This window comes from Simochromis diagramma, unplaced genomic scaffold (genome assembly GCF_900408965.1).
Source record: "Simochromis diagramma unplaced genomic scaffold, fSimDia1.1 OVJJ01000604.1, whole genome shotgun sequence".
NCBI lineage: Eukaryota > Metazoa > Chordata > Actinopteri > Cichliformes > Cichlidae > Simochromis > Simochromis diagramma.
Genome location: NW_024387416.1, coordinates 4,091,435 through 4,119,071, shown reverse-complemented (window position 1 = coordinate 4,119,071; position 27,637 = coordinate 4,091,435). Strand labels below are relative to the sequence as shown.

The window sequence follows — 27,637 nt, the reverse complement described above, 5'->3', positions numbered from 1 at the left end:
GGCCTGTTTATGTTTGTGCCCCACATATTAGTACTAATATATTTTAATCAGTCTGAGCCCTGGGGTGTCAGAATACATTTGCTCAGTTTGAGTCCGGGTACAAGACGAATACTAATATATTTTAACGATCCTAAGCCTCGGGGTATTAAGACTGAATTTACTCAATTTGGGGGCTAACTTAACACCCATATATTCCAAGGGACACCTGACATAACAGTTTATTAAACAGAAGCCATGCACTAATACAATTTGTGGCATTGCTATCTACGCTGCAAACATCGGAGCATCCCGGATTGTCCTCAGTTCAGTTTTTAGGTGTTGATTTGTTTTGAATATCAGGGCACCATAAGCATTTTGTGCTAGTTTAACAACAAAGGTGCACGTTGTGTAGTTGTAGAGTAGTGCAAAGATCCTGCAGCGCACAAGTTGGATGTTATATCAGTATTAAAGCAATAAAAAAAAGAAAAATCTGGTGTTTTCTGCCACTGTGGTTCCAGAGTCATGTTCACATTGTTCTCTTTAAGGACTTCAGCTTAAACATAGTCATGCTCTTATAATGTCCTTGTTTTGTGCACAGGTGTAACTTGGAAGTATTATGATTTAACACTGTAACACACCAATGTTTACCAGTTTTACCTTTTTTTTGTAAATTTTTAATCTTATGAGGAAATGAAATGTTTTCATAAAACTTGAAAGTGACATTTTGATCTAGGTATTAAAAATGCCGACAGCATCCCCTAAAATATGTCTGCAGCTTAAACACTAATCAGCTAATTAACCTGAATGGGGTAATTGTACTATATTGAGAGGCCATTTGGACCATCTGGACTCTTAGACTTTGTTGCCATCCTAAGTCGGTCTAGCACAAAAGTTCAGCATGCTCGTGTGACCCGTGCCACAAGCTGTCACAGACTAAAATGAGTCATAGCGTGGCAGCAGTGCTAGAGTATAATTTTGAGTTTAAATCCCAGTGTGTCCAGATCTGTGCTTACTTTAGATCCCCCACGGTGAGAGCCTCCGTAAGAGCTGTCAACGGTCAGTGAGGCCAGCATTCATTGGATGAGAGCAGTAGCATGTTTTCAAAAAGCTGGCTCCCAGGCTGTCAGAGAGACTGTGTGGCTTAGGTCTCCATGTAACATAAGTATTGTTTTTAATGAATCTGGCCTCCAGAGAGCAACACAATTAACTGCATTTCCAGTCAGCTCATACAGAAATATGCATTTGAACTGAAAGTGCTGTCTGAGACTTAGTAATACCAATGGCAGCAACAACTACAAGCATTGCAGAAGATGGAGAGGGAGAGGACAAGATAAGTACTGGATAACACACAGGACAGCAGATGTAATCTATGGGATTGTAATCCACTAATGATTTTACAGATGAGTACTCTTTGTAGTTTCAATTTGATTGGTTAACGAAAACAAATGAAGGGACAAATTTTGTGTGGTACCCTTTATCTCTAGATGTTGAAAATGTGTATAAAGTAGCCAATCCAGTCCCTGCAGCTGACATTTTCAGAGGAATGTTTTCTTTTGTTTTTTGGTTCGAGTGTGCTAAACCACTTAACACTGACCTTTAAATCATTCAAGAATAAAAAAGGCACCTCAATCACGGGATCAGCCAGTGTTTTATAATCATTTAATTACAACTTTCAAAACAATTTTAAGTTGTACTGTAGGCGCTTTATTGCAAAGATCCTGCCGCAAAAACACGGTTTGCTCAGATTTCTTTAACTGAATGTACAAAAAAGTGTCAGGTCAGAAGCAGAGGTACATCTACAGGCCATCTGTAAAACATGGTGGAGGATCTGTGATGTTTTGAGGCTGCAGGTCAGATCTTGTTAAAATTGATAGATTTATGAACCAGAAATTTATAGTCAGATTTTGGTCCAACGTAAGGGGCAGAATTACAGTTACAAACCTCACAGCTGCATGTGGATTTGTTTTGTTGCTTCATATATGATTATAAATATTGCTGACAAGTCTCATGCAATATACAATACATTGGACTGACTTGGTCAGAAGTAGTGGAGTCTGAGTCTGTTCAGCAGAACAATGTTCTTTCACATACTTGTGAATGGATCCGTTTGCAGTTTTGATTATAGAAAGAAATGCTGCAGAGACTGAGGAAGTCAAAGATAAGGGTGTGTGTGATGCATCATGCATTACTGCAGGGGTAGATCAAGGCTTGGGCATAATAATCAAAGTGCTTTTGTCCTTGTTAGACAAAAAAGACATGCCCACACAGTAAAGACATGCGCACAGACTCGTGCAGAATGACTGGTTTATACTGGTGCTTTTACATTGCAGCACGAATAGCCACTCTTTTCACACACACAAACACACTTTGATTATATTATGCATATCCAGTTTCCTGTTAATCTGTCAGAGTAATTCATCAGTTTCAATGATAAAAATGTAGCTCATTAATTCATTGGTCTTTGTAAAAAGATGGCATGTGAGGGAGAGAGAGATGAGGCAGACAGAGGGGTCATAAACAAAATAAGACAGAATGAAAATTAATTTGGATTGCACGTATGCATGCATATAAAGATGGGACGCTTAATAGTTTTCAATTTCAAGTGAGTATTTTGCTGCGTTTGTGTCCTTTTAAAGGAGGGCAGATGGAAACAGGTCTGCGATGGAGCGTTAGCAGATATTAAAATCCTAATTTTACAGTTGAGCACAAAGCGTGGGTAAGGATATTTAAATAGTATACACCACATACACCTATCAGCTGTGGCGTGTATTTAAAAGGAGGTAAAAACTATATTTACAGTAAGAAACAAAGTTGGTTTGAGGCAGAGTCCAAGCTGAAAAAGATGTTGGAGGAATAGACTGAAAGGGCAAGTTGGAAGTGTAATTGAGGCAAAAGTTCAAAGAAATGGCAAGACCTCACCAGAAGGTTTTGGATGAGAAAGATAGTGAGTAAAGGAGTTTAGATGAGGGTGGATTAGGAGGGATAAAGCTGTACCTGAGGAGATGGACACAATGGAAAGGGAAATGCCGGATAAAGATGGAACGTGGATGTGAATTTGAGACGTGGAAAGATTAAAATGTATTTGAACAGTTAGATTTTCCTCTGTTTTCCTCACTTATCTCCATCCTCTTTTCATAAAAACAATTATTTATGCAAGTATTTGCAATATTTTTGTGATGATTTTTGTATTTTAATATCGTTGAAATATGTTGAATAAGGAAGCTTTGTAGAAACGGCTGTTTGATATGTAGCTTCACCTATTAGGTAGGTTGTTCGCCTGTTAAATCTTCTCAGAACGATCCTTAATGATGCCATTCCTTTAATTCAATTTTATTTATACAGCACCAAATCACAACATCAGTCGCCTCAGGGTCTACCTGTATGGCAGGGTAGACCCTACAATAATACATGCAGAGTAAAACCCAACTACAACCCTATGAGCAAGCACTTGCTTGTGACAGTGGGAAGAAAAAACTCCCTTTTAAGCAGAACCAGGCTCAGGGGAGGGGCAGGGGCCATCTGCCGTGACTGGCTGGGATGAGCGAAGGAAGACAGGATAAAAAGACATGCTGTGGAAGAGAGACAGAGATTAATAACAAGTATGATTCAATGCAGAGAGGTCTATTAACACATAGTGAGTGAGAAAGGTGACTGAAGAAGAAACACCCAGTGCATCATGGGAATCCCCCAGCAGCCTACACCTATTGCAGCATAACTAAGGGAGGATTCAGGGTCACCTGATCCAGCCCTAACTGTACGCTTTATCAAAAAGTTAAGTTTTAAGCCAAATCTTAGGAGACAGACACTATCTCTACTTTTGAGTCCAAACTGGAAGCTGGTTCCATAGAAGAGGGGCCTCCCATTCAACTTTTAAGTACTCCAGGAGCAACAACTAAGCCTGCAGTGCGAAAGCAAAGTAGTGGAGGCAATGTGATGCATAGCATCCAGTTGCACGGTCTCACTGGTTCTCATTGACGACAAAAGACAGGAGCAGTTGGATGAATGGTGAAGCGTGCAGGGACATACTGCCCGCTCTAATTTAGTCAAATGCAGCAAGTTCATTGTGACTTTGAAGAATACTTTCACTTTTACATTCAGTCTCTCACTTCATCTTAACCTCCCTATTCTTGAGTTCACCACTGCATATAACACTAAAGGCTAAAAGATCCACCATCTTTTTGATTGGCAGCTGCAAACATGACAAAGGAGGAAATCTATTCTTTGTCCGTGCTTTCCAACCTTAGTTGTCATGGTCTGACGGGACTTGACGGAAAATCATGCATTTTATTTAAGATTATTTGAAAGACTGGAACGGGTATGCAGTTTGTTGTAAATCCACATTGTTGGGTTAATGCTATATTTTTCTTCAAACCCCTTAAATTAATGCTTGGTGTCTGCACTTCATTTGGATGTTGACTGTTTAATTTCAGATCTGATGTTGTGTCATACAGAGAGAAGATACAGAAAATTTGTGACTGTCCAAATATTTGTCAAACTCTATATGTGCTTAGAGATTCAAATGTCTGTGTATATATCTGAATAGTTTTAGGCAACCAAGATAATTTGTTTCCTCAAATTGATGATTTAATTTAATGTTTGTTTTGTTTTTTTTAAGTGCAATTTTACTTTAACTGATTTCTACTTTCTTTTGTTGAGCTCTGTGCTGCTGATGCGTTCCTTTACTGTCACTTGCTTTTGTGCCTGGTGTTAGGGAGCTGCAGTGTTTTGTTTCTCTCAGGTTAACGCTTGTAGGCTGAAAGTAGTAATTTTTTATTTTATTTATTTATTTTTTGAGCATCTATCTGCATCCCCCTGCTGAACACAGATGTTCTTCTTCACTTTCTGTGACACAGTATGTACAATGCAGGTTTAAAAGTGGTGTTAAAAATAAATCTAGGAGATGGTCTTTTGGCTCAAAGCCCCTGAAGGTTCTTTGGTGAGTCAGGATTGGAAAAAGTTCTCTGCTTCTGAACTTTGCTCTTGATCTATATTTTTCACCAGCTGCTGCTACACCGATTGAACGAAGGACCTGGCAGCCCACCCAAATGTTTTCCCATAAAACTGGCTAACTAATAATCCCTCTTTCCCTCCCTTTTTTTAATATCTAGCATTATAACTTCACTTCCCTTAACCTTGGCTTGTCATACCTTAGTTCTTAAGCGGCATCCACACAGGGAGGGCTGTGATTACAGTGACCAGAGACGATGTAATGTCCATGAAATTTAGCGGATTGAAGCAACGACTGGTTGAGTAACAGTCGGCTCCATGAAGTGACCTGAATTAAACTCAACTATGAGCAGCAGTTGAAGCCACTAACATTGAAAGTAAAGTGCTGATTAAAATATGATGTCATGGTAAAGACATGAGGTTACCTCATGTCCACCAGTGATCAACCGTGGGCTGCAGAGTGATGCACAGCGAGCACTTTAAGTCGATGAAGCTTCACTTTCACGTTTGCTTTTTTTCTTTTATCATTTAATTGAAATTTGCGTAGCAGCTTTACCTTAATCTCTGGTATTTTCCTCAGCACTCCTGATACTCCCTCTTGCTCTCACCCCACTTCACTCCCACTTTTGCTTCCTAAGCTCCCACTGTTTGCGTTTGACTCGGCTACATCGCACTCTGGCTTTGTCTTCTTTGTCAATTCCCCTTACAGCTCTCCTCCCTCAACTTTACTCTTTTTCTCTGTCTATCTGTCATGTATTTTTAATGCCTTTGAGACCTTCAAGTCTTTGCTAGTTCAGCTTGACTTCAAAATAAAACAGTTGAGTTCTGTATGTGTTGGATGGGAGGGGATGAGGAGGAGGAGAAACGCTGAGAAGGGATGGTCTGCAATGCATGAGGTGACAGGTACAGGACCAGGCCTTTATTTTAGACGTGTGGGATGTTTTTGAGAGAGTGAGGTGGGGAAAAAAGACACGGAGCAGACGATTCATATGAACATTCAGCAGATCATCAAGTACATGAACCAGTTAATGACACAGATATCAGCCTGTACACAAACCTACAGTTTTCTGGTAAACGGAGACCAGTGTATAACACAGTCGATCACATTCGAAGCATTTCATGAAAAAAAAAGGGATGGATAGTCTGTGTATTGCTTTATCTATCTGATCATTTCTTTCTGACAGATGAATTGATGCGTTTTAATTTGTTGACTCATTCTAAATATTATAAAACCAGCTGCTTTTTGTTTACCAGATTCCTTATCTTAGAAAGGGCTAATATTCTTTCCTCTTGTTTGGACTAGCTAGCAGTCTACGGTGATGCTCTTGTCTTGTATTTGCTGTAGCATTTAGTGCAACCAGTGCTAATCTCTTATTTGTATGCTTTGAATGCACAAGTAGGTCCACTTCATGAATATGGTGTTATTGTTGCATATATAAAATATAAAAGTGACAGAATAATAGCTGAATTCATCTTAAGAATTGGCTGAAAGTTGAATGACTGTAGGAACAAAGTTGGAGCTGGTGGAGAAATGGAGTGAAAATCAGGATGGTGCAATGTAGGGAGGGGAGAAGTAGTTTGAAGTGACCTGCTTAGCAAGAATCAGATGCTTTTTGTTATACTGTATAGAGAGCGTGAGGATAAGAGAGAAGTGATTGCCAGTGAATTTTGGATTGTGTTGTTGCTTTGTTGCTATGGTGTTGCATTTCCTAATGCAGACATGAGAATGAAAATGGAGACAGAAACCACACAAAGTAGACTGTGATCAAATTTTTCTCTTCCATTGAATTTTATCTTATCTTTGTCCCTCAGCCGTAGAAGGCTGTTGGGGTATTGTCGTCGCCCTGCTGGGCGGGCGCAGTCGGGCAGGCAACGTAGACACGAACGAAGCGACCTAAGAGTTTGAAATTGATACCCTAATCGTATCTACTAAAAATCACAGATGGATTTGAATCTGTGATGTTGACTTCTGAAAGTGTTGTGAACATGATAACTTGAAGGAAGTGACCTAGGATTTTGAAATTCATACCATAGGTTGTATCTACTAGCAGGCTGAGGGTTGCCACTGACTGGCGCCAGGATTTTTCTCCCATCAAAGTGCCTTTTCCCCCCTCCTCTCTCTCTCTCTACATTGTTCCTCAGTTGCCATATTTTCCACCCCCCTCTGTTTTTGTCACATGATTAAAAAGATAAATGTGCAAAAGGTTTCGTAATGTATTATTGGCACACAGCAGCTTCCTTTTAATCTGTCATCTGTATGTGTTTACTGATGGTGCTGATTGCATCTGTGACCAGGAACATCATCTTGTGATTTCTGGGTGTTGCTACAGGAATAAAATTTGGATCATAATGTGGGGTTTTTTTTTGTTTATTTTCTTCTTCCCCCCCCCCTTTTTTTTTTTTTTTTTTTTTTTCTGTCTTGGGTTGCTGCAAAAAGTTTTAGAATTTATCTTTACGCTGCATGGCGGGGTGGCACTGTGTAATTTTAGAAAAGAACAAATTGAGATTGATTGTACTGAAGCACACAGAACAGATAAAGGCTGACAAACTGCTCGTGTCTGCAGCTGTTGGTGTTTAATATATAAATAAAATCCACTGTGAATAACATTTCTAAAGCAATAAGTGCACAGATACTATTTTAAAAGTTAAATGCAATTTAGCAATGGAAACTGCATTTTGCAGTTTTTTCTTTGTTTGGTGAAATGTGAAATGTTTGCGTGTTATTAAAAGTAGCATTTCATGTCGAATTTGACGTTGAACCACGTAGCAATCTGAGTTTAAAAAAATAAAAGCACCTTTAACTGTTGTACTGGTTGTTAATGAACTCTTTATTTGCTGCATAAAAAATACTGCTTTCTGTAACTTTGACAGTTCTATAACAAAATCTCAATGAAGGCCTTTAATTTATTGGACATATTTGCATACACAGAGGAAGTTTATATGAAACGCAGGGGTGGCCGATTAATGTGCTGAATTAATATTTTTAATTCAGCACATTCATGTGTCCCTCGGTTTCTCACAACTACTGAACATGGACGATTCCTTTTCTTCCTTTTTTTTTTTTTTTTTTTACTGTAAAAGAGTACAGAAAAACATATCGGTGTATGTGATAGATTTTAAAAAAAAAAAAAAAAAAAAAAAAAAATGTAGCTGACTTCATGAACCTAAACAGCATGATCCTGGAGGCGCAAGAAATACGTAGCATCGAAGCAACAAGTACATCAAAGATCTGTTGAAGTTGGAATTGACGAGGAAGCACTTGGATATTAGGATGGTATAGGCATAGCCTTAAGATGTGTTCGGCGCCGTCACAGTGAGGAAGATGGGCAGCGCAGATGAAAGCTGATAGATAGTTTGAACTTTTGGGTGAGCCAGAAGAAGATGAGAGAAGTCTCGACAAGCCTGAGCAGTGGCTAAGGCTTCTGCCGCAGGCGAAGAAGTGCCACATGCACACGGAGGAAAAAAAATCCTTTAATATTGCACTAGCAATCAAAAGTAAAGCACACTGGTAGAAAATCCAAATACCTTGACTGGGGATGATGGCGTTTCACATAAAGGTCCCCAACTGTGTTGAGCAGAGCAAGATTTTTAAATCCTGATAAGTTGTGTGTCCAACTAAAACAGCCACACTAGCAGTAGTCTTTCATTTGACTTTTACTCAATGTTGCAAAAGACACATTCAGTGGGAACAAGTCGTCATGGATCTTATAGGAGTCAATTATCACCTCAAGGTCAGACCATGCAGTGCTCAAAAAACTTCAAAATAATCAAAGACCTACCTCTTACTCAGAAGCTAAATGAAGCCTACAAAGTTCATGATGGTACAATCAGAAAAAGCCTGAACAAGTGTGGCTTCTTTGGAAGGGCCAGTAGAAAGCCTCTACTCTTTGAAAGAACATGGCAGCACAGCTTAGATTCAAGAGCTTTATTGTCAATACAACAGTATGCACGGTATACAGTGTACCCAAATTCTGTTTCACCCCAAGCCCCCCATGGTGCATTATAAGTATATAAAACATATATCTCCAAGAGATATCAAACTAGAAATTACAAATAAATAACGTGCTAAACTTCAGTAAAATTAAGGGATAAAAGGTACTAATTACTAACTATACAATACTATAATGATAACTATACAATACCATCTGTATGATAAACAAAGACATGACAGACGATACGAAGTGGATTGTGCAGTGGTATTGAATACCAGGTTCAAGTTAGGGTCATGATATTATAGACGAGACATGTGCAAGATGCAAAATGTGCAAATGTAGTGTAGTTTAGCTTTACAAAGTTGGAACTTTTTACTGAAAATAGAATTCAGCATATCAGCACAAACACTACATACAAACTGTGAAACACTGTGGTGGAGGGGTGGGCTTGTTTTACAGTCACTGTGCTTAGGCATCTGCCAGTCACTAAGACAACCACAGTCCTCTGTATATTAAGGTCTCGTAGAGTCAAATGTGAGGTCATGTGACAGTGACCCAGTGGAAGTCCAGACCTCAGTCTGATTGAAATGTAATGGGGCCGTGTGCAAAACGTGTTGTAAAGAAGAGTGGGTCAGAACTCCTACACATCAGGCTGAAAGTCCTACAGATAACAATTCAAGTTATTCCTACCAAACTAGGTTCAACAAGCTATAAAATCATGGGCTGTGCTTTGTTACATGACTGCAGAGTCTCTGGTGTTTTTCACATAAGTGTTTAATAAATTTCACAGCAATCCATCCACATTTTTATTGCGAATCAAAACATGGACAGACCCTATTTAAATCCATAAAGTCATGCTGTTATTTTGACTAATAACAATTCAGTAATAAACCATTAAACCAGCGCAAACAGTGCAGCTTAGCCAAGAATGAGAACAAGCATGTAGCTTCTATGAGCATAAACTGCAATAAAATTTAGGTTGAAAGTAAGGGCAACCTTAATGCTCAGGTTGTAATTGACCTTTAGATTTGCTTAAATGTAAAAAGCAGAGAGACACTAGAAAACATTAAGGTGGAATCACACAGGACAGATGTGAACTTTGAAGGTGTTTTCTGAGGACACTCAACTAGATTTCCATATTTAAACATTAGGACCTAAAATCCAACAGCTTCCCTGAGGTGATGAAACTTTGATGGGTCTTGTCTAGGCTGCTGAATTACTATGTTTGAATTTATTCTCCTCAGACACTTTGTTTTTATTTTTTGAGTATAAACTTAGACATCACTAGCTCTCTTCAGAATCTCATAGGCATTGACAGGTGGAAACTGTATGTGCAAGATCTGAGGATTTATTTCAATGCAGTACATACGCGTGTAAACATGCATCTTCATAGCAGAGGTCTGCATCTCCTCCTGAACCAACTTATATCTACTGTGGCTGCATGCCTGTGTAAGTGTGGACTGCTAGTAATTCAAATAAGTGTGTTTGTGTCCATTGAACCTCCGTCCAAACCCCCAAACAGCTTGTAGTGCTGTCACAGACATCTGGTTGCCACTGACTCTAATGGTCACACGGATGTTAAATACTACATGAGGTGTGTGTGTGTGTGTGTGTGGGTGTGTGTGGGGCATCAAGCATCTCTGCCCCAGTATTTCTTCCTGAGGTTATGCTGGGAGTCACTTTGTTTGGATTTTTGCTTGGTGTTGGACAAAATGTGGACATTTATGGGTACATTTTTAAGGAGCTGTGTGTGCGTGATTTTTATTTTTCATATTTTCTCCTCATGATGGTAGTGAGGAATCATAGAACAGTTACTACTGTATGTAATTAGGTGATTAATGGCAATTTTTAATAGAGGAATATATGAAGGAGGGAGGGATGAAATTGTGAAGAGATTAAGGAGAGGGTTCAAGCAAGGAAGATGGCAGTTGAAGTGAAGTGCTGGGCCACGGGTGTGTGGGGTGGAGCGAAGATAGGAATTACACAGGAGTAGAAAGGAAATAAGAGGAAAGGGGTGAAAATGAGAGGGAGGATGATGAGAATATGAAGAGAGGGGAAAATTAATGTGTTCTGAGGAGTAGAAGCAAGGCAGAATGGATGATAATTGACAGAAAATTCAGAGCTAAAAAGGGAGAAAATGAAAAGGAGGGAAAAACTGTGAAGCAGTAGTCTTCTATTGCTTATTAGGGTCATTATACCTCCGTCTGCAACGCACACACTGAGAGGATTGAAAGGAGAAAGCAGTTCAGTATGAGTATCAAAAAATGGGCTTTTGATAAATGGCAACAAGAAGCTGAAAGCAGGGCATGTGTGCTCTGCAGTGTGCACGCACATTTACTGTCAAATTAGTTAGTACTTGGCTATAAATATGTTTTTATTATGAAGGACACAAACACATCTTTGGACTTGGCCTAAAAATGTATCGATGCTGCTGTGAAGTGGTAAATAGAGGGAAACGGAAGGCAGGAGGAAAAATAAACACTGAAAGTCAGAGCAGGGAAGAAAGGAAGAAAAGATTTTAAATGAAGTAAAAGAGGATAAATAAAGCCAGTGATACCCCAGGGAGACATACAGGGAGGAAAGTGAGGTAGGTAATGGTTTTGTGAGATGGTATAAAATAGAACCTGTACTGTACAGGACAGGAAATGAAGGTGAAATTGAAAGTTTAGGAGTAAAAGTGAAATAGAGTATCAGAGTAGATGTACTTTAAATTCATGCACTTGTACAGCAGCTGTGGATTACAGCCACAGATAATGACAAATATGCACAAAAAGATTTTCCTTTGACAATGTCACTGGATTATTTGCAGTAGAAGGATCCCCGTGCATGTAAGAGATGACCAGTGCAGGTTGGTTTTTCTTTTCCAAAATTCAAAAATAATTTCAGTGAAAGAAAATGGGTTTACAAAAGGCTCCTTTCATGCATCACTGAAAGTCTCCAGTTAACTTTCTGTTAATGAAATGAGAATGTTCATGTCTCCCTGGTTTCATACTTTGCTAATAACTTGTGAAAGATTGTAGAAAATGCAGAGTAACTTTTAATTGAAGCAAGGAGAAATTGCTTTGCTGTCATTAGAGTAGTCATGATTCAGCTGAGTCGGATTTATGTAACCAGTGCAGCCATTAATTCTGTGAAAAGGTCTCTGTTTAAAATAAATAAACCTCTAGTGTTTGTCCCTTTGTGTTATAGTGAAGTGTGAGAGGTCCCGCTTATTATCAACATAGGCATTTAAGTTCTCCAGTCAGTGTTGGCGGCGTTCGGTATTAAAGCAGACCAGCGTAAAGCACCTGTAGCTAAAGGCCAGTAGCATCACATGGATGTACTACATACACATAGAACACCATTAATTTAATTTGTAGCAATTTTTTTGCCAAATTTGTTACCCGTCTGATACCTCTGAGATAACATTAACATAATGGCATTATGTTTGGGTTATTAGTTTGTCAGGTAGGTTGTGTGTGTGTGATATTGATTTCAATTGGACATGAACGGTCTGTTTTGGTCTGCAGAAAATACTTTTCTGGCAATGATTTAACACAGTCTGAGGAACAGAAAGAGATTGTGAGCATACTTTGCATGTGGTTGGGCTTAAATTCTGCCAAAGTCTTAACAGCATGTATCACATGTCTTGATTGTATGTGATTGGTGACTGAATCTTTTTGAGTCTCTGTAAATAATATATAGACGGCAGGATTTTTAGACTACACTTGGGTGCATAGTTGCTTTAGTATTTTCATTTATTTGAGAACAAAAGTCTGGATGGAGCAAATAAGGATCTGGCTGTGTGTGCTGCCTTACGTGTTCCACGTCTTAGATGTATTCCAGTATTGAAGGCAAACGCCAAGGTTTTCTTTTCACATACGTTCATAAATAATCGAGGTAGTAATGCATTGCTTTCAGAGCTTGTGCATGTTCTCAGTGAATGTGTGACCATAAATGCGCAGGAGATGGATGACGTCCATCTGAGGCAACAGTCTGTTACTCATTTCCATGACTGGCCCTGATTTATCTGCTTTCTGTGCCACATACAAAGATGTCACCTTGTTATGCTCAACTGGAACAGCATATATGCTGTGTGATTTCCTTTTTCACACTTTGATTCAAGGTTCTTCTGTCATTAGCTCTTCGGAATATTAAATACTATAACCATTATGGTGTCAGTGGAGACTGAGCTTATGGCATCTGCCCACTTTCAAAAGTTAACATTTCCCTTGGAATTTCTTTAATTTAGGCTAAAGTGAAATAAAAGGTCAATATTTTAATTGAAAACTGTGGTAAACATACTGGCTCGGGGGGGGGGCTTGTGACAGCATACCAAGTGCACATTTTAATTTGGCACGTTGCAGTTACATGATGCAGAAGCTGTGACAGCGAGACACCCAGTTATGAAGGACATCAGTAATTAAATTCAGGAGATGGCCAGATTTTTCCATGGCTGCACATAAACTGTCACCAAATTCCTTGGGAGTCAACCCACTTACACATTTAGCAAAAAGAAGAGAAAAGTAGGAAGATGCTTTAGAGACATCGAGTCTTTAAAACTGGTGACAAAGTTGTGAAGTTTGTTTCTGTGTCAAGTGATTGAAAGCTGGATTTATTTCCCCCCTTTTAAGTTGGTGTTCATTTCTGACCTCCCCACAAACTTTGTATAGAGAATTAATTAAAAAGGGTCTTTTTAGGGGTCGTGAAGGACCCTCCGGCCTCATCTGGTAATGCTTGGACACACGATGCAATTCTTAAAACATGTTTGTCTTTTGTTTTGTTTCTTTGAAGTATTGAAATAGGTGTTGGCGAATGACCTTGTTTTTACTTCACTTCCCCCTGTCTCACTTCTTTCCGTCTTCATTCATCCATGCAGCTTGACTTCAAACATTAACATGGGACATACGTTTTCATCTCTCCCCAACTCCATGTGTTATTCTGTCTCGTTCCCTTCATTGCTCTCTTTACCTCTCTGTGTTTCTGCCTCTCCATCTGCTCCTCTCCAACTCTAATTGGTACGATATCAGTTGGAGCTCAGATATTGCCTTCACTTTTGGTCTGTTTCTGGCAGGCAGTGTTGTCTCAATGTTTCCTCTCCATAGATCAGATTCAGGTGCGTTCGTGCTGTCTTATAAGTCTATATGTAAGCCTAGACTGCCAAAATGCAAAAGAGTTTAACCAGGTAGCAGCAGGACTGAATTTGACGAAGGTGGTGAAAGGTTTGAGGTGAAGGGGCTGTGAGTGAGCCTCGGTTGAGGAGTCTGTAAAGTGGGAATTGAGAGTAGAGTGGATAAAAGGAAAAACGGACTTGATGGTAAATGGTTTGGAGAGTGTTTTGAAGAGGTTTCATTGTTATTACAAAAGCAAGCTAACTGTGAAATCTGGAATAGGGTCCACTTACGGAGGCTGAGAAATTGAACCATTTCTGTGTTAAAATCCCTAAATGAGGTGAAGGTAACAAGGATCTTGTTCAGTTGTTTGTTTGAAACGAAGGCCCATAATCAAAGTCATTTCACGTCTGTTTCTGCACTTTACACTCCCCTGCTGCAATGTACCACGTCTTTAAAAACACAGTATTGTCAACAGCGGGAAGCTGACCAACCGATATTAGTTTATATTACTTTAAATTTTAAAGGAACAGTCTGCCGATTTTGTAGTTTTACTAGAAAGTTAGAAGTTGCACTTTTAATTAGTGTGTAAGTATGTCTTCCAACAATCGATGCATTGTCATAAACTCAAAATTAAGCAATTAAAAATGCACAGGTGCGAACGCAGATTTTTTTGGAAGCCGCCATTTACCCCACCGTCTTTACTTCAGGGGCAGAGGTTCGGCCAGTTGTGTTTATATATGTGGCCACATCCACAGCACTCCTGCTGCGGAGGCAAATGTGAGCTTGGGAGCTACGATTGATCAAACCTGTGACTTTGTTTCCTTTACCAAAGAAGTGAAAACACATTAAATCATGTTTCTGCTTTGGCCCTTTTTATAATTAAAATTTTTATTGCTGAAATAAAAGAGAGCTGTGCAACAAAAATGTTTGATGAATTTGCTCTTTTTGTATAGTAAAGTGTCTTTTTGTTGTTATTGCTTGAGAGGGATTTCTCCAGTCTCTGAGTTCAGTGGTGTAAAGCTTGTCCACATGATAGATTGCAAAGCTCTCACACTGAAACTCTGTGATCTCCCAACAGTTGGATAAAACCATTTCAGTAAAACCACTGATGTGTTGTTATGTGTGTAGACGTCTTAAATCAATGTTCAAATGGGCTCTCTGGACTCATTTTTTTCGTGCTCTTCACTTATTACTGTTTTAAGGTGGCATATCGACTTGGTCAAGTGAAACTTTTCAGCTCATTTGTTTGTGCCAACCGCACTGTAGTTTTATGACTCAGTTCTCTACAATCTTTACATAAGCTATTGTTGCAATTGAAGAGAAATATACCATTGATCTATGCTTCAGAGTGAGTGGAGGATAATCTGAGAGAGGCACTTTGAGCATTTAGAAAAGAAGGTAGAGATCACATTAAAGGAGACTTTCTTTCAGAGTTTGCAGTAACGACTGAACAAATTGCGAGGGTAAAAGGAGGGAAGATGGTGAAAAGTGGCATTGTTTGATTGTGGAAATATTATAAGGAAGATAGTATTAAGCAGAAAGCCTTCATTTTAGCTTGTGTGCACATGTGCATTTACTGATTAACAGGAATCCCAAGGAAAACAGGAGGATAAAGCTGGATTATTGCATAAGGAACAAGATGACAGCCCACACAAGTGTACAAGACAACAGAGAACCAAATCAGAGTGAGTGTGTGTGTGTGTGTGTGTGTGTGTGTCAGTGAAACCATTTAAGCACTTAAATTATTTGTATGTCTTGTGTGCATGAAAGAAAACGAGTTAAGATGGAGATAAAATGACGTGGTGAAAGAGTGAGAGAATTTTTCCTGTTGTACAGCGCCCTGAGCTGAAAGAAGCTGCCACCTTCGCTTTAATTATTTATGTGGTACTTGGCCTTCCATTTAAATCTGCCTGTATAGTCTCTCATACTTTTCTTTTTCTGGCTGCAAAATCTTTAGAGATGCTGTTTTTGTTCGAGTCCATGCTGAGCGAGTGGATGGTCTCTGTGGCATTTTGCTTTGGCACCATTCTGCTGATATCTAAATGCTTGAAACCACCGTCAATGCAGTGATCACTTCATATATTGACAAAGGCACAGCGTGAGAGTTCACAAGCCCTCGTTAACAGATAGCAGACAAAAGTAAATACAGAAATGCCACTACACTGGTTTAATTTGGGAAGGGGGTGGGGGGCGCAGAGTGGAAATGTTTTGTTTCTGAAAGTGTCCTGGAATTTATATTTCCTTTTCTTTTTTCCCCTCTCCCATTTGTATTTTCCCATTTAAACTACTTGTCTGACTGGTTCCAATATCCACTGAGTCGTTTGGCTTCCAGTCCAACTACATATCCCATGTATATATATTTGTTCAGTAAAGTGTAACGGTAAGCATCTGTCTTCCTGCCCATTTGATTAGTCTCCTGACACAGGCAGCGCAGAGTTGTTTACAGTTAAAAAAAAAAAAAAACTATTTCAAAACAATATTGGTATCAGATTTCTCTGCATGAGTGTGTGTTTTTATAGCCGCATTTCTTATTGCTGTCCAGCATATATTAAAGCCTGTAGCAAAGATTTATGTATTCAAACATAAATCTTTTATTAAATACATCAGTGTTTCTTTGTGTGGGTCCAGTTAAGTGAGACTGTGCAGGCAGTCTTCAGTGTTGCAGGAGGCTGCAGCTGTATGGCAAGATTGTTATGACAAATATGTCATACGTGTCTGAACTAGAGAAAATAAACACAGGCAAAGTGTGTAGGTTTGCATGTGAGGCAAAACTGTTTTTAATCTAACTTCCACTTTGATATCCAATCTGGATTTGATGACAATCTGTTGGGGATTTGACCTACTTTGGTACAAATTAAATTGACAGTATCCGAAAAGGGAATTTTGTTGCAGGTGCTGACCAGACCGTTGCCCTCCTTTTCCCTCCTGGTGGCGTTTCGTCCAGGATGGCACATCCGTATGTGGTGTTGCAAGGAGTTTTGATGTGTCTCAAGAGTGTGGAAGAGATGCTGTGAGATGGGCTCTTACATTATGAGAGAGAGCGAGACGACTCAGCAGGATGGCCAGTATCTGCTCCTCTTTGTGAGGAGGAACAGAGGGTCCCAGCATGTTTCTGACCACACTATGAGAACTGGACTCCATGAGGTGGCGTGAGGGCCCGGCATCCTGTTGTGGGATCTTAGTTCTGAATTTGCCAGAAAACGCCAAAACTGGCAGGCTCACTACAGGTGCCCCGTTCTCTTCGGAGATCAGAGCAGATTCACACTGAGCATGTATGATAGATGTGAAGGAGTCTGAAGAAGCAGAGTGTGGCTAAAGTCGTGTTATCATCCAGCATGACTGGTTTTGACAGAGGGTTAGAGAGAGCCTGGGGAAGCATATACTTGGAGGATCAAGGACGGTAGCCTGAGTGCTGTTAGGTACCAGGATGAAATCGGAGCTTATGCCGGTTCAAAGGCTTTGGCTTGTGGTGCGCAGAAATATGGTCAGCGTGTATAGGCAGCTCCTGGATGATTACATTGATGTCACTGACTGGCTCTCATGTACCTCTAAGGGGAACCCAAGAATTAGCCTATACAACGTATTGTATCAGTGCACCTGATATTAAAAATCACTGCAGACTGTTAGAGCTCTCTGATGCTCTGATCCAGGTCTGGGAGGAGAGATCCCAGGACACACTCTCACCAGGAGCGTGCTCAGACGTTGAGTGCATACATACTACTGAGCCATATTATGACACAACCTATTTCAGTGTGTGTGTTAATTTTTAAGTTTTTTTTGAAGTCTTCTTAGACTCATGTCTTCCCTTTTTCTGTTCCAGGAATGTTTAAAAATGGGTTTTAACTTCTGTTTGGACTGGTGCTCTTTGTTGGTACTCGGTAGCTACAGATGTAAATCTTTTCTTGTGCCAGATTTCTTATGTATTGTCACTTCATGTCACGAGTCTCACTTTGCAGAAAATTACTCCTTCTACTCTTGATCATATTGATACACTGTAGCAGCAAAAACATTGTAACATGCATATGGAGTATTTGCAGTCCTAGTTATCAGAGCTGCATCACCTCTGTGTTTGAGTCATAGCTGTAGTTTGAAAATACATTTTTTTATTTTTTTTTTTTATTCCATGTGCACAAGATTTCAGCTACTTAACAGTTCAGTGGTTTTGGTCCTTAATTCATCAAAATGTTTATGTGGGTGAGCAGTCTGCAGCACTCTTGCATTGCAGCCATGGTATTGTAATATGTGTTGAATGTGTTTTGGGATTGTCTTGCTGAATAAGCAACAGTCTCCTTGAAGAAAACTCCATGTGCTCCGTATCTTGCACAGTGCACCAGGCACTGTTACGGGCTGCTCCTACATATAGCTGTCAAATCATCAGATCCTGCTTTTAGATTTAATCCAGTGCGATTCCAGTGGTGGTGCCCTCCTGTGCCTCCTCCTAGGAGATGTCCGTGGTCATCCTGAGATCAGGTCCATCAGCACATGTTGATCCAAATGTGAGACTGTATTGCTGTTCGGTGGCCCTAATAGTTTCAGAAACTTTGAGGTTTTTGCATGCCAACAACAAAGCCAGGATGTCAGGGACAGAATTGGCTTCGAGCTAATTACTGATCCGTCTCCCTCCTTTTCATCTTTTCAACCTCTGTATAAAAGAGTTCGCCAAGTACCGTTCTCATTATGCAGTGGGGTGTTGCTGAAACAGGCCCAGATGCCCAGCGAACCTCTGTGAAGACTATAGCCTGAATAAATCAAAAAGCAGCATCAGTTTGAGCATAAGCAATGCTAAGCACTTTACTTGCCTCTGGGAGATCTAGCTTTTTGATATTAAATAACAGCGTGCAAGAAAAACCTGGACAGTTATCAGACAGCCAGTCACTTGAACATAGCACTCAGTGCAAACAACTGCATTTGTCTTGTGTGTGTGTGTGTGTATGCTTGGCCTGCAGCTTTATAGGATGACAGAACAATTTTAAAATATAGCCAGTCCACAATAAGGAAAGATTTAATGAGTAGTGGAAAAGTAAACAGATTGTAGATTTTCCCAGGGGTATTTGCACAGATGAGAGCTGGCAACGGCCTCAAGATGACTGTGGAAACAAACTGCCCTAGAGCCCCATTGGCAATACCGATAAGCCACAGTTGGCAGAGTACAGCCCATCAACAGAACTGTGGGATGGTTTTCTTTTTTCTCTTTGTGAGCAGCAGAAAAAGAAACCTAAGATATATTTGGGTTCGCTTTATTTCTGACTTTCTTTGTCATTTCAATTTGCAGAAAACATCACTGTTCCTGCTTTTTGTGCTTCAGTAAAATATTTCATTTACCACTCAGTTTTGTTTTTTTGTCTTGTTTTTTTTTGGGGGGGGGGTTAAACAATGCAAACAACACTGTAGAGATTGGGCAATTTCAAGTAGATATTCCACGTTTTAATTTATCAGGCACTATTGAGAAGATTTGATCAACTTTTTACACAAGCATGGCTGAAACTTGGTCTAATATGTGCAGAGTAGCTTGTAAATTGTAAAATAAAAGTCTAAACATTTGAGTTCTACTTGAGCAACACTTGAAGTGCTGATGACCAGCCCCATATCAAAGGGGAGATCCTTGAAACAGGATATTGCTCTCTGCAGGCAGTCTCTCTCCACTTGGTCTCCAGTTGAGTTGAAACAAATCAAAACTCCTCCTTGGTGGAGGACATCTCAATGAATAAGTCATTCTTTGAAATATTAAATTCAAATTGAAAAATGCATCAATACTCATGGTATTTATTTAGTATTCAGCTTGATGATCAGATGTATTGATGTCTAAATTGCAGTTTCACATCTTTTACTTCCCTGCTGCGGCACTTAACTTGGCTTAAATGTTGCATCTACATGTGCTCATTTGGGCTGATTGGGCTTTTTTTCAGTTTTGACACAGATACTGTGGGTTCTTGTCTCTTTCTAAGACGCCGTCCAGTTTATAGTGAACCTGCCTACAACCACAATTTCCATCATCGCCAACTTGTCCTTTTTTCCTTTTCTTTTTTTTTAACTGTTAAATCCATCAAGTGCAAAATACTTGCACCAAAATGTGCAGTCCTAGTTATTCTAGCTGCATCACCTCTTGTGCTAACTCTCATAACGCTTTGTTAGCACTCCTCTTAGCAAATTCTGCAGCGATTAAATGGTTAACTTTGTTCTACCACAAGTCACTGGTAAAGAAATGGTGTACAGATGTGTTGAGACACCCCTCATTACTTTATATTTTGCTTCCAAGAAGCTTTAGATTTTTATTTTTATTTTTTTGTAAGTGATCCTGACCAACAGTGCTCAAATTTTCCAAAGGCCTTTCAAAGTTTTTCTTTGAATTTTTAGTTTTCTGTTTATCCACGTAACACTGGCACCTTGTTCATGGGATGAACAGGTCTTGTGTTTATGCATACTACAATTTAATAAAGAGCCAATGTGAAATTCTGTCCTTGGATACACATGATTTGTTCCCATTTCTTTAGTCAAATCTGTAAAAATTGCTATAGACAATAGTTTTTTTAATGCATAAAATAGTATTTTTGCACCAACAGGGTGATTCCCAAAGAACCATTTGCCTAAAAAATGGCACATTTGAACAGACAAACCAGACAAATAGAAGACAAAGTAAGACGTGCCAGGCCTAAAACAAACTATCTACAGCAGATGAAGAGTATCTAAAAGTCACATCCTTGAGAAATGGACACGCCACAGACCTGACACAGGATCTGAGAGCTGCATCAGGCCCGTTAGTTTATCCTTCTGCTGTTCAGTGAAGCCTCAGAAATTGTCTCGGTGGAAGTGTGGCTGTGGAGAAGACTAAAAATTAGTGGCAACACGTCTTATGGAGCGAGGAATCCAAATTTGAAAGATTTGGTTGAAATCATCATCGGCATGTATGGAGTAGGTCAGGAGGGAGGCACATCAGTGAGGCTCTACAGCCATCTTTAAGACATAGTGGGGGTCAGATGTTCCACCATGCAATATAGTCTAGAAAGGTTAAATGCAGAGAGGATTTTCCCCACAGCGATCAGTAAAGTATACATATTACATTATTATTTAAATGCCATCAGTCATGGGTCGACCACCGCAGAGCCCGGACCTCAACATTAGTCTCTGGACAGAGAACAGAAGAAAAGGGAGCCACAGCCTACGAAGACTTCTGAACGTCCTTTAAGAAGCCTCGAGAACTTTGACTGAAAGCTGCCTAAGAGTTCAGGCCATGTTGAATAAAGATGGTCATACTAAATACTGACTTTCAAGCTTTTCATTATGTTCTCTATTTATGTGTTTGCACATTAAATTGCTGCTCTGATTTTCCACTTCCCATGAAAAACAGAGATGAGGCTTGGCTTGATTTTATTTTTTTTTAAACATTACTATCACAAATTTTTTATTTAGTTTTTTTTAATGTGGCAGCGAGTTGTTTCACAGGAGAGGGGTCATACTAGATGAAATGTCGAGTTGTGGCGCAAATGATTAATGAAAAAATATTATTATGAATGTTGACAGCTCTGCACTTCATCTGTTAATATTAGCAGCAGATCACCAGTGTGGCAAAACATTGTTATAATTATAATTTCGACTCCTCTTTCTCCTCCAGCCCTCGAGGGGCTCCATATGCTGTAGTGTTGGACACTCCTCATTCTCCTCTTCACTTCTCCTTCCTCTCTGCTCTCTTGCCAAGTGGTTTGGAACAGTTCAGCCTTTCTCACTCATCTCATGCTCGTTTTCTTCACTCTCATCTCGTTATTTTCCTCTTCTTGTATATCTGGCCTCCATTATTTTCAGTGTATGTTATGCTGAGGTTTTAGGCACCTGGTAGATGTGATGCTTCAATGTCTGTTTAAATGACAGCCCTGTCAGAAGGAGCAGAATATTTTAGCTTTTGGTCTTTTAAAGTTAACTTTTATATTTTAAATGAGGGAGTGATGAGAGACATGTGACTAAGCTTGAAAGGCTTCATTTGAATCTAACACACTGTTACATTTCAGTGCACTGAGACACCAGGATACTTTTTCTGCCTGGCTCCTTAATATGCTTTTTTTCAGGGTCTGAATAGATGTGCCTGCACTGGTCATTGATCCCAGCTCAAACAGTGATTGCAGGGACATACCAGTATTGTCCGTTTCCAAAGTAGTGAAAATACAACCAGTTAATAGCAGTTTCAATAGCAGAAATAACACAAATGTTAGTGCTTCCTGTAAAATATATCGAAGAGGAATAGCTGGGGGGGGAAATGCATTCAGTAGCATTTCTAGACCTTGCAGGGTAATACAATAATATCCCTAATGAGAACACTAAATCTTGTATTGGCAAATTATCAAAGTGTATTATCTTGCCAACTGCAGAACAATCCAATGTAATGAAATCCACAAAAATACTGTGCATATATTGTTTTGCACATTTGCTTATTGTTAATGAACAAATCAGAAATTGCAGAAATTGAGAATTTGTCCTGAGTGTACAGAAAATGTATTATATATATAGATAACAGACTATCAATAATGACCTTTTTTCTATATTAAATGTCTCTCTTGTGCAATGACAGACATTTTCCTTCAAAAATATTAACCTGTGCCGTGTTCTTCCTGCCAGGTCTTCCGAAGCGGCGAGGGCATGGGCATCCGTCTGGACAGCGCCTCAGCCTTCCAGGGTGCCGTCATTTCTCCACACTATGACTCATTACTAGTGAAAGTCATCGCCAGCGGAAAGGACCTGAACACAGCAGCCTCCAAGATGAGCCGAGCTCTGGCTGAGTTCAGAGTGAGAGGGGTTAAGGTAGGACATTCGGCCAAGTGCGCTCCAAAGTGTTCCAACTTTGTGCATGTTTTTCCTGGTTTAATTTGCTTTTCAAGCTGTTGTTTGGCTAGTTGAGCTGATGAGGAAACTCGGGAACTAATGAACATTTTGGCATGAGGATTGATTCTTTCACAGCTCGGATATAAATTGAATTCTATTCTGTGTATTGGTGGCTGGCATGGTAAGAGCCCGTCTAAAACTACTCAGGGTAGTTTAGATTAATGGTGTGATGCATTTAAAGCTGAAAGAGAGCGAGTGTGTACTCAGTTGCTGCAGAGTGCCACAGCTAAGAAGTGGTGCGCTTAGTCTTGGACACTTAGCCTGTGTGACCTTTCTGGCTGATTACATGGTTTATGTTGCTCTTTATTTCTTGGCTTTCCGACTGAAAACACACTCTGCCTGTGTCAGAAGGTGCCAGTTGTTGTTGGCTTATAGCAGTTTTGTCACAACAACTTGCACTTGTTAAGGTAGTGCTATCCACCTTTCATAACACTGCAGCCCATACACAGAAACACAAGTGCATTACTGCTGCTGGTGAGGGAATAACACGCCTGGGAGTTTATTTCCCACTTGCAGCATAAAGAGAAAGATGTAAACGATGTGGGGCGATCATGGCTCAAGAGTTGGCAGTTCGTCTTGTAATCGGAAGGTTGCTGGTTCGAGCCCCGGCTTGGACAGTCTCGGTCATTGTGTCCTTGGGCAAGACACTTCACCTGTTGCCTACTGGTGGTGGTCAGAGGGCCCGGTGGCGCCAGTGTCCGGCAGCCTCGCCTCTGTCAGTGCGCCCCAGGGTGGCTGTGGCTACAATGTAGCTGCCATCACGTGTGTGTGAATGGGTGGATGACTGGATGTGTAAAGCGCTTTGGGGTCCTTAGGGACTAGTAAAGCAGTATACGGGCTCTTATAGCGCTGTGTGTTTGCGTGTGCACCTCACACATCTGTTTTTATTAAACCACGGTGAAACGGATGAAATGTATTTTTAATCTAATTATGACAACTTGCATTTTATTCATTAATAAGAAAACAAGTTAAAACCCCCTCAATCCATGTGACTGTGATCACTAACTGCTGAGACGACCATCAAAACATTCCTGTTAAACTTTGTACAATGTTACATTGATAAATGGAAACCTCTATATTTTTTGTATTTATGTGCCAGCATAATAACATTTAGCATTTTATAAACACTAAAAATGCTAACATGTTATAAAACCAATTAATCGTTGAATTAGACAAGCACAAGATTTTTATTTTTTTTTTGTCATTTGGATTTCCTGTTGCTGTCATCATTCACACATTTCACAGCACATTTAAATGTGCAATTTTCTCTCCTCAATTAAAAATTAACAAGATGAGTCTAATCCAACATATACATGCAGCTCAAAACATGTGCCTTTTTCTCCACTGAGAGGTAAATGGTGTTTTTAATCTTTAATCTGGCAACAATGTATAACAGTGTATCAGAGAGCCAAGTCTCTGATGTTTTTGTTGTAAGATTAGGTCGGGCAATAGATGCAAACATTCACTGAAGTGAAAAACTTGATTTGAAATCTTTATGGTTTTGGTAAGTAGACAAAGTCGGCTTCATGAATAGTTCAGTATCAAAATATCTGATCTTAAGCTGTGGGTAAGAGAAAAGATGCTTTCCAGTTTATTTAAGTTAACATAAACAGAAAATGTCATTAATGATTTCAAAGCAAAAAAGGTTGCAAAGTTTCATTACATCCATAAATCCTCTCTGTGGTCTTTTTCCACTGTACAATGAACATGGCTAAATGCAACAAAAGGTTGAAAATAGGTGACAGTTATTTTAGGATAAAGTCTACAAGTTTACATTTTATGAAATTTAAATTGGTTCAAGCAAAAAAAAAAAACAACAACAAACAATCAATTGTAGTTTCTAATTAACCTGGTTGGAAGACAAAGTGCAGCCTTGCTTTTGTGTAACAGTTAGAAAAGTTGCATCAGCTGTGGAAGATGTAGATGAAGCTGTTGGAGCAGCTGGGTAATGGAAAGATTGCAGAAGTTGTTTGGATATACAGAGATGGGGTGGAGAGAAATTTATTTTTGTCATCTTATCCTTGAGCAGTCTCTGTTTCCAAGGTTGAATTCATGCGATGGCTGAAATGCAGAATGTTTCGGAGAGGGTTTCAGACATGCATGTGGCCAATCGGCGGATTTGCTCATGCTGAGGTCTTCGGTATTTCATATTTTGAATCATACTTGAAAAAAATCACTTTTTTCGTGTGTCTGTAAAAGGGTTTAATGGAGGGAAATGTGCAATGCTTAGGAATAGTGTATCTGAGCATGTATATCACACATACTTTGAGGTTTGTCCATTTTGGGTTGTTATACTGAGTATAAGACTGAAGTGCTGGTGTGTGTGTGTGTGTGTGTGTGTGTGTGTGTGTGTGTGTGTGTGTTGCAAAAAAGGTGATCTGAATGTACAGGCTGGACCTAGAGCAGGGCGATATGACCACAACTATTTATCACGATATACATTTGAAAATTTGTGATAACGATATAACTGGCAATATAATTGACACTAGAAAAAAACACTTTACAACTCCACAACTTTATTAGTGCAAAAGAAACAAAAACAATGTGTTTTCACTTAAACAAGCAGCTGTTTTTTTTATGTGCATTAAAGTTGCTGACAGTTTAACCAAAAGGCATTTTCAGTGGAAACTGGCCGACATATCCTCAGCATAACCATGTATAATATCCACAAAACTTAAAAAGAGGTTATACACACAACACGGTAATATTATGTTGAAGCACCGTACGTATCACTCCGCGAGGCTCCTGCCTACGATAGCCGTAATGCTCCGACAATCCATCAAGCGGTGCGGGTTTGTAGCTTAGCAAAGTCGTACTAAAACATTTGATAGATTGTTCGAGCGCCGTGTACGACATAAAATTGTTTCGAGGTCGGTAAACACAACCAGAATTCATACATAAGGCACACGGAATTATAAGGGGCACTGTCGATTTTCAGAAAAATCAAAGGATTGATTTTAAGTGTGCCGCATTTTCCAAAAAACGCGGTAATAACGACGGCCCGCTAGCATGCTCTACCAAAAATAGTGCTTTGGTGTGTATCTGACGGACGAAAGCTAAACCAGTTCCACACCACTGAAGTTGCAGCATTTTTACAAACCAATTCTGGTTCATCCGTTTCATTCAACGATCTGTTTTCACCCTTTTCATTCTCCGTCACCGCCATACTTTTTCCGCCACGTGCGTATGAAAACAAAGGCACCGCGCCTACGCGCTTTACCCATATTCTATTGCGATATTTTGTTTTCTTATCCAACATTATACCGGTATTACCGTGAACGGTATGATATGGCCCAGCCCTAGTTGGACCCCTGGCACAGCGGTGCAGCCAAGTGTGTGAAGTCTTTGGATTGAAACGCTGAATCTGTTGTTAATGCTGGACTGTTTTTGTTACTCCATCTTTCAAGTGGTCCAGTGAAGCCAGAGCTGTGTGGAAATGCAGTTTGTTTCTTATGCAGGAATGCCACACATTGATAATAACTTTTATTTATTTATTTAATTTAAGTAATTGTTTGAAAACTGTGCCCAAAACATGCACATAAAAATAAATTATTATGAACAAAAGCTTGGAGTAAATGAAAGTAACACTGAAGCTTGAAGCTTTAGCTTGTTATACTGAGTGTTTAACCTACTTTCAATGGCGATACTTTTTTATAACCAACTTTGATGTAAAACAGAAACAAGGTTATCAGTGTGCAAAGGCTTTTTCTTATGCTGTTAAGAGCTGATGAGGATGGTGTGCGCCACACGTCAGCTACCCAGTGTGACCTTGCTCAGTGCCTTTTACATCTGAGGAGGAATAGCCTTCTTTCTGTTCTGTATCAGCATACTCCTGTAAAGGCTCTGAGCCTCATGGACACCGGCAGAGAATGGGACATTGAACGTCACGTAACAAGGCCTGAAATTAAAATTGTTCGTGTAAAGAATGCTGGTGGCGGGCAGGAAACCATGACGACAGTTTTCGTAGAGGTTTTTTGAGGAGAACTGGCAGCTTACTTTTGCTACCATTCAGTTTTAGGTTGGCTTACATGGGTGTTTATGTCCCAGGGTTGAAGAATTCAAGGACTCGTTCCTTTAATTATTTCACAAACAAAAACATTCTTCACCAAAGTGTGAACAAAGACTTGCTTTTTCTTCCATACATTGCTTTTACCTGCGTTTAAGACACTGGTTGTCATTTCTCTGATCTGTGTTTTAGCTGCTGCAGGCTCAAATTGTTCTGCTGTGCCATGTTATCAAGGACTCTTCAAATCTTGCTCTTTGCTGATTTCTAAATCACCTTCTGTTCTATTTATCCTTCATCCTCTTTTCTAGTTTCATACTGGTGGGTGAAATCACCTTGAATTTTTTTTCTCTTAACATGAAACACACTCACACATGCACAGCCCACATGCTGCAGCAGCACCCACCTGATACCACAAGTACTAATCTGTCTTCATATAGACTTTTACAGTAAAAAAACAGCAACGCTTCAATTCCTGTGAATCTGGGTACTCCACTGTTGTGGTTACAGTAGGTCTCAGCGTAACCGCAGCTATGGCAGTCATAGTAGAGTCTCAGCATGTTAAGAGCACTTTTACCTTGGAAATAAAAGTTAAAACTAGAGAGTGCACTCAACAACAAAGTTTGAGCTGCTCAGTTGAAGCGGCTGCCTGCTGTGCTCCGTTGTGTAGAATTGTGTTTGACATTTCAGATGTGTTTACCTTCTGTTTCTCTATACAGTATGCATCCACATGTGCGCATGTCTATCAGCATCTCTGTGTATGTGCAATGATTGCGAGCACGCAGCTCCCCAAAGAAGAATACGTGTGTTAGGCA

At 39.7% G+C, this 27,637-nt stretch overlaps 1 protein-coding gene across 5 annotated transcripts in view; it reads left to right on the top strand.

The window, feature by feature from the left end:
* pcxb (pyruvate carboxylase b) overlaps nucleotides 1-27,637 on the top strand; it is a 294,355-nt gene that overhangs the window by 132,968 nt on the left and 133,750 nt on the right. For all 5 annotated transcript variants that reach the window (XM_040012478.1, XM_040012479.1, XM_040012477.1 and 2 more), the window contains one exon: nucleotides 22,556-22,738. In XM_040012478.1, coding sequence (XP_039868412.1) covers nucleotides 22,556-22,738 — 183 coding nt within the window. The remainder of the gene's footprint in view (nucleotides 1-22,555; nucleotides 22,739-27,637) is intronic.